This window comes from Pteropus alecto, unplaced genomic scaffold, assembly GCF_000325575.1.
Source record: "Pteropus alecto unplaced genomic scaffold, ASM32557v1 scaffold276, whole genome shotgun sequence".
NCBI lineage: Eukaryota > Metazoa > Chordata > Mammalia > Chiroptera > Pteropodidae > Pteropus > Pteropus alecto.
The window spans coordinates 6,884,687-6,891,317 of record NW_006438074.1 but is presented as its reverse complement, the minus strand read 5'-3'; the positions used below and the strand labels follow the sequence as shown (position 1 = coordinate 6,891,317).

General features: G+C 45.9%; 1 protein-coding gene across 4 annotated transcripts in view; it reads right to left on the bottom strand.

Annotated features, from left to right (window-relative positions):
* Positions 1 to 6: 6 nt before the first annotated feature.
* The window catches only part of SUSD6 (sushi domain containing 6), an 85,341-nt gene continuing 78,716 nt past the window's right edge, over positions 7 to 6,631 (bottom strand). For all 4 annotated transcript variants that reach the window (XM_025049122.1, XM_006915161.2, XM_025049123.1 and 1 more), the window contains 3 exons: positions 5,930 to 6,068; positions 2,821 to 3,248; positions 7 to 865 (listed from right to left, as the gene is read on the bottom strand). In XM_025049122.1, coding sequence (XP_024904890.1) covers positions 840 to 865; positions 2,821 to 3,248; positions 5,930 to 6,068 — 593 coding nt within the window. In that variant the 3' untranslated portion in view covers positions 7 to 839. The remainder of the gene's footprint in view (positions 866 to 2,820; positions 3,249 to 5,929; positions 6,069 to 6,631) is intronic.

The window sequence follows — 6,631 nt, the reverse complement described above, 5'->3', positions numbered from 1 at the left end:
GAAAGAGAAAGCAGAGGCCAGTAGGGCCGATGCTGAAGTGGGAGGGGAGAACCTGCATATTAGGAAGACAATAATTGTCAGCCACCTTCCTACCCTCCCTTGGCATCTTCTGGATGCTTCCTGGACACTCAACTCAGCAGGGCCAGGCGGTGGCACCTCTCAGCTGGATAGCCAGGCGCTGGGACAGCTTTGGCAGGATTTCCCACAACATCCATCCTCAGCCAAGGAACTGTGCCATCAGTGTCAACCAAGGGCAGGCCCAGGAACCCAAACTCGTGTCCCAATTAGAGCTACTCTTGTCTCCACAGCTCTTACTCTTGAATCTGCTCCTGCTAAGGGTAGCAGTGCCAGCCCTCAAAGGAAACAGATCCAGGCCCAGCCCCTTATATGGCAGGGGGCAGTGGTTCAGCCACTAAGGCTTGTAGGACAGTGACAAGCCTGAGTGACAGGAAAACTGGATGGGGTGGGAGGAAGGCACAAGTAAACACAGCAGCTCTCAGGCCCATGTGGGCCAGTGGGAGCTACCGCCAAAGAGCTGGCTGGAGGGGACCCAGAGGTTCAGGGAAAGGAAGAGTTCAATCCAGCACATTCAAATATGTCCCCGACACAGACGGGAAGGCTGGGCCAGGCAAAAAGCCAGCTGTCTAGCAGGCAGATGGCGAGAATCTTCCTTGAGTTTCCAGCGATGTGGGTCTGCAGGCCTTCAGAGATCCACAGATCCACAGGTGGTAGCTCAGGTATCTGGGCAGGGTGGCTGGAGTACAGGGTGCTCAAACTCACGGAGAGAGGGAAAAAGGACAGAGAGGACCATTGCAGAGAGGAGAGGCCGGTGGCAGCCCTCATGCTTCTTTCAACAGTGGGATATCTGCAGGTAGAGAAAGACAGTACAGTCGTTACCCCATGTGGGTCTCTCTACTATAGCACACCTGATCCCAATGCAGGGGTCCCCACACAGCCTCTAGTTTAAAGAAATAAAATGCACTACTCACACACTTCTAGTCTAAATCCTCGTTGTTTTTTGAGAACTCTCTTACTCATCTCTCCCTCTGCCTATGTGATAAAATCGGAATGTTCAGTCTGCTATTAAAACCCCTTCTGGTCCCACCAACTTGAACTCTTCCCTCTGCCTTAACTGTTGGTGTAGTTTCTTCTCTTTCTGTCCTTAATCTCATCCTGAGACTAGCAAGCCTTGCTTAAATCTCACCTCCTCCTTAATGCCATCCTCCAGCTGTGTGATAGTGAATAAGTCATTTACTCTCTCTGGGTCTTAGTCTCCTTACATGTCAGTGGAGTTAGACTGATGTCTCAAGGTCTTGACTTCCTATGGTACCGTCAGTCCCAGATATCTAAGGGATGGCCTGCGATGAACTCAATAACCTATGTTTTGTTTTCCGAACCCTTCAATTCTTAGTTCCATTATTTCTCGAGTATAGCCCCCATCTTCCCAACTGACTGGCAATCCATGCAGGCAGAGAGCATGTTTCATATTTCTCTGTATTACCCCTGCAATCTAATCTGACACCAGGTATAAGAAGGGCTCTCAAAAATGCTTGACTGATACATGGAACAAAGTAAGGTAGCAAGGAGGAGAAGGGGGAAGAACAAGGATCATCTTGGCTCCTTAGGAGGGTAAGGGCTGAGATTTGCACTTGGACATGTCAATATGTGTGGACATAAAATATATGTGCATTCAGAAACACAGTATGTGTGGCTGGCTGCCCATGGGGTCGATGGCTTCCACCTTTCAAGCTGCGTCAAGTATTTAGTGGCCCTTTTTAGCTCTATATCCCACCAATTAAAAAAAAAAAAAAGCATGTTAACAGGGAAACTCCATAAATGATCTGCATTCAAGAAATTCCAACTTCTTTACCTTCAGATATTCTAAACTTTAGACACTTACTGTGCCCAGGATTCCCTGGAAACAAAGTTTTCTCTAAGGCTCTTTTAGGTTAGGGGGTCTTTGTAAATGGAGACGTGCTCACTGTCAAAAGGGAAACATCTAGGTTTTGTATGAATCCTGAACCACAACGTGATTTCATCTAAAGATATTTTTTAAAGTGACAAAGTCAATCCCAACATTCAACTCTCCAGGCTCCAGCAAAGGCAGAGGTGTCAGGAGGTGGCATTTCGTTCTATGGCTGGTTGGCCACAAAGGACCTGGAGTCATCTGGGAGGCTGTATGGCAGCATGAGGTTATAAATGTAGACTTTGGAGCCACATCCATCTGGCTTCAAATTCCAGCTCAGTCACTTACTGGTGAGGCAAGTGACTTACTGGTACTATTGGAGCTTCAGTTTCCTTGTCTGTAAAATGGGGATAGTAATAACACCTACTTCTGCACGATCATCATAAGGTTTAACTAAGATAGTGCAAGAAAACCAACCAGCACAGGACCTGGCACTCTCTTATTTAAAATGAAGCAGCTGAACGCTCTGGAAAAGAGACAGGCTCCAGTTTTCTCTGTACTATGACCCCACACCTCCTTGTCATTCCTGTCCTTTCAAGAACATAAAAACTATAATGAGAGGATGGACCCCACCCCCACCTCCAACCAGCTGTCTACCCTTTGATTTAGCACAGCCCGGTGGCCATGGATAACTTTGGAAACTCCAAACTATCAAAACAGTGAGAGTCTCTCCATACAGAGCCTACAGAGCTACATAGAGCTGAGGGTGAAATCCTATTTTGCAGGCTAATACCCCAGGTATTATCTTTCTTTGCCCCTCAACACACCAATTATTAGAGAGGCTCACACTCCTTCCTCACTCTCAGCAAGGACCCTGGGCCTCTAGTAATTCATGATCAGCGCAGACCACCTACCATCTGTATAGTCCTCCGATGTGAGGGATAAAAGGCTTTGTATGTCACTGTTCTCTGAATCTGGCGCTTCTTTGTGTGCCAGTTGGCTGTTCCCTGAGCCGGCCACCCAGGAAGAGGTGGTTGCCTGATGCACCATAACAGTCTCTGAGCCCCGAGAGCCCCAGGCTTCACATAGTCCAGACTGGCCCGGGGCCTCCTCCTCTCCACCTGCAGAGGAACAGGCCCCCTGGTCCTGCAGCTGCTGCTCCCTTGGCCCATTCCTCCCACTAGGCTCAGACCCTTCTGACAGCACAATCTGCACTCTGGGGTCAGCGGGCGGCACACAGTGACCGGAACTGCCATACACAGCCTCTTCATACGACGGTAGTGCAACCTGGACTCCATCCACCATTATGGAGACCTGGTCCCCAGATATCCCCTGGTCACGCCTGCATCCAGAGGAGGAAAAGACAAAGGAAGAATTAAAATACACACACAGAGACAAATAAATACCATAATGCTAACAACAAACATCCCTATCACTTGTCATTTCCTCATCCCTATAACAGGTATCCTAACCTTCATGAAAATCATTTTTGCTTTTAATTTTAATAGCTTTATTGCCTACACATGAATCCTCTAACACCACAGTTTAGTTCTGCGTATTTCTAATTGTTGTATGAATGGGACATATAGTAAATTTGTGTGTATATGCGTATGTGTCTGGCTTCTTTTACTCAACATTACGTTTGTGAGATTTACATATGCAGACACCTTTTTGAAGATCACTTATTATACACACAAACTTTTTAAATAAAAATCTAAATCATTCTGAAAGTTGAAGTTATTATTGGGTACACACCTCCCAAGAACCTCCTCTCCTGTATAACTATAGCATCATTGCATCCTGAAAATTGAACATTGATATAATACTGGAACACAAATTTCCCCAATTACCCACAAGTATATCCATTTCAGCTGTTATTTGTTTTCATCCAGGACCCAATTAAGGATCATGCCCTGCATTTAGTTGTCTTGTCTCTTTCATCTCCTTTAATCCAGAAGTCCCCTTAGATTTTCTTTCATGACAATGTCATTTTTTACAGACTCCAGGCCAGCTGTCTCCTGGAATGTCCCACCATCTGGACTTGTCTAATTGTTTCCTTGGAATTAGATGCAGGCCAATTTTTGCCTAGAACACTACATAGGTGCTGTGTCCTCCTCAGTGCATCACAATAGGAGATGCACAGTCTATGACGGGACGATATTATTATTGCTAGATTGTTATTAGTTCTCAATTTCCTCATATGTACTTGAAGATAAAATCTGTGCTACCCAATTGAAATGGTGTACACACTGAGGATAACAGAAGTGGGACTCATAAAAGTGCTCAGAAGATTCTGGAAGGAAGAGAAATTTTGATGGCAAGGTGGCATAGAAAGTAGTATAAATTCTGGCATGTGCTTAACTTTTGTTATTCAAAATAATTTTTGTTTAAAAAGTAATACGTGTTCATGGTACAAAATTTAAACAGAGTCTATAATGAATACTAAATCTCCTTTCCACTCAAGTCAGGCAAAAATCAGCTAGTTACTTTTAACAGATTTACTAGTTAACTATGAGGGGGGAAAATTCCATAATTTGAATGAAATGCCAAATACATCAGTTTGACTTAATGTGAAAATAGCTGATTCTTTTAAGTAAACAGTCCCTTCCAAATCCTTTTTATTCTACTAATTGTTTAACAACTTTTAAAAATAGCTGCTACCCCCACCCCTAAACAAAACAAAATTATAAGAAAGAAAAAATCACACATAGTACATAGTGATTAAACTAAGCCTGGTTCTTATCTGTAAATTCCAAACCAGGAACATTTTTAGTGTAGTTCAGTCTGTTTCTTTGTGCCTGTGGGTGACAACAATGACTGATGAAGGGCCGTGAATGCACAGAAACTGTTCCCACTAGAGGGAATGAGGAATTTCCAGGGCAGTCCAAGCAAATTTGGAGGCCATGGCGGCCTGGGAGAGAAATCCACCCTAAGGGATCCACTCGGGGCCACTCCCCACCGTTTGCCACCTGCCCTTCCCAACCACACCCACCCAGTCTGGGATGATTTGTGGCTAATGCACTCGACCATAAAAAAGAAAGTGACAAAGTTGGGCAAGAAAACCAATTCCTCTGTTTCTAGTATGGAATAATGCAGTGGCTGCCAATCCTAGGGGCACATTAGCACCACCCGGGGAATTTAAAACAAACAAACAAACATTAATGTCAGGCTACCACTCCAAACCAAATAAATCAGAATAGACGGGGATGAGGGCCCAGGTGTTGGCATTTGTTTTTAACTCCCCACAGGAGCAGCTATATTCAGCCAGGATTGGGAACCAGGTGTACAGGGAAGTGGCCCGTAAATATGAGCCTGCATCAGAAATACCTGGAGGAACTGTGGAACCATGTCACTGAGCCTCAATCCCAGAGTTTCTCACTCAGCTGGTCTAGGGTGGGGCCTGAAAATTTGCATTCCTAAAAGTTCCCAGGTGATGCTGATGCTGCCAGAATCACCCTTTGAGAACCGCTAAGGTAGGAGAAATGATATGATTTAGGAGCTGGGCATATATGGGCTCAAATCTCAGCTCTATCATCATTACAGCAGGAGTCCTTAACCCCTGGGCTGCGGACCAATACCAGTCTGTGGTCTGTTAGGACCTGGGCCACAGGAGATGAGCGGTGGGCCAGCGAGCGAAGCTTCATCTGTATTTGCAGACACTCCACAGCACCACCCCCTCAGCTCCACCTCAGATTATCAGGCATTAGATTCTCATAGGAGCACTGGTCCCTGGTGCCAAAAAGGTTGAGGACTACTAATCTAGAGGGATGACCTAGAGTGGATGACTTAACCTCTCTGAGCCTTAGTTTCCTTATCTGCAAGGTTCCTGTGAGGATTAAGACAATATATGCAAAGCAACAAGCACAGTGCCCAGCACATCCAGGAGTTTAACACATGGCAGGGCCTACCCCTTTCCCTGGGCACCTACAGACCAACAGAGGCTGAGAGACATACCAGCCACCCTCTGCCAGTCGAAGGCCAAATCCCACAGCAATGCCTGCCACCCACTGCAACTAGGCTCACCTGTTGTGATGGAAAGACTTCAGCTTTGGCTGCAGCAGCACAAACAGTACCACGAGGAGGAGAATGAGCGCCACGGAGCTGGCAGTAGAAGCCACTATGGACAGTGTGGGGACCCCGAGTGACGTGTTGGTGTCTTTGTCTACAGAAACAAGCCATTATCAGAAGTGGTTTGTATCCGGACACATAAAACATGAACTCCACAGCTGATCTTACCAAAGGCACCCTGCATGGTGCCACGCAGAGACAAGCCAGTCAGGGCCATTTTAGGAGTAACAGTGCAGAACAGCTTATACGCGCATGAAAAAGGGTCATTCCTCTACCCTGTTCCTGAATCTAATATTCCCTTCACTACAGGCCTTTGAGGACCGATGCCTAAACTCACTCACCTACAGATCTTATCTTTATAAACCGTTTCTGATGCTCTCCTGAGTAGCCATTTAAATGGACACATTCTACCATCTTAAGTCTCACCTATCTTTTTTCCCACATAGCAGGAAAATTTATAACTGGGCTATAACAACCCCCCGTTATAAGATCCTGTAGCTTTAGTTTTAACTCTCAGGCCAGTCTCCTCCCTTCTCTGGGGTGTCATGGCCTCTGAGCCGGAGTATGACACACAAAGACGGCTGTGTGACACACTTCCTGCAGGCAGCTGGATTTTTCTGTCATGCATGAAAGAGGCAAGATGGGGGAGAAGGGTTC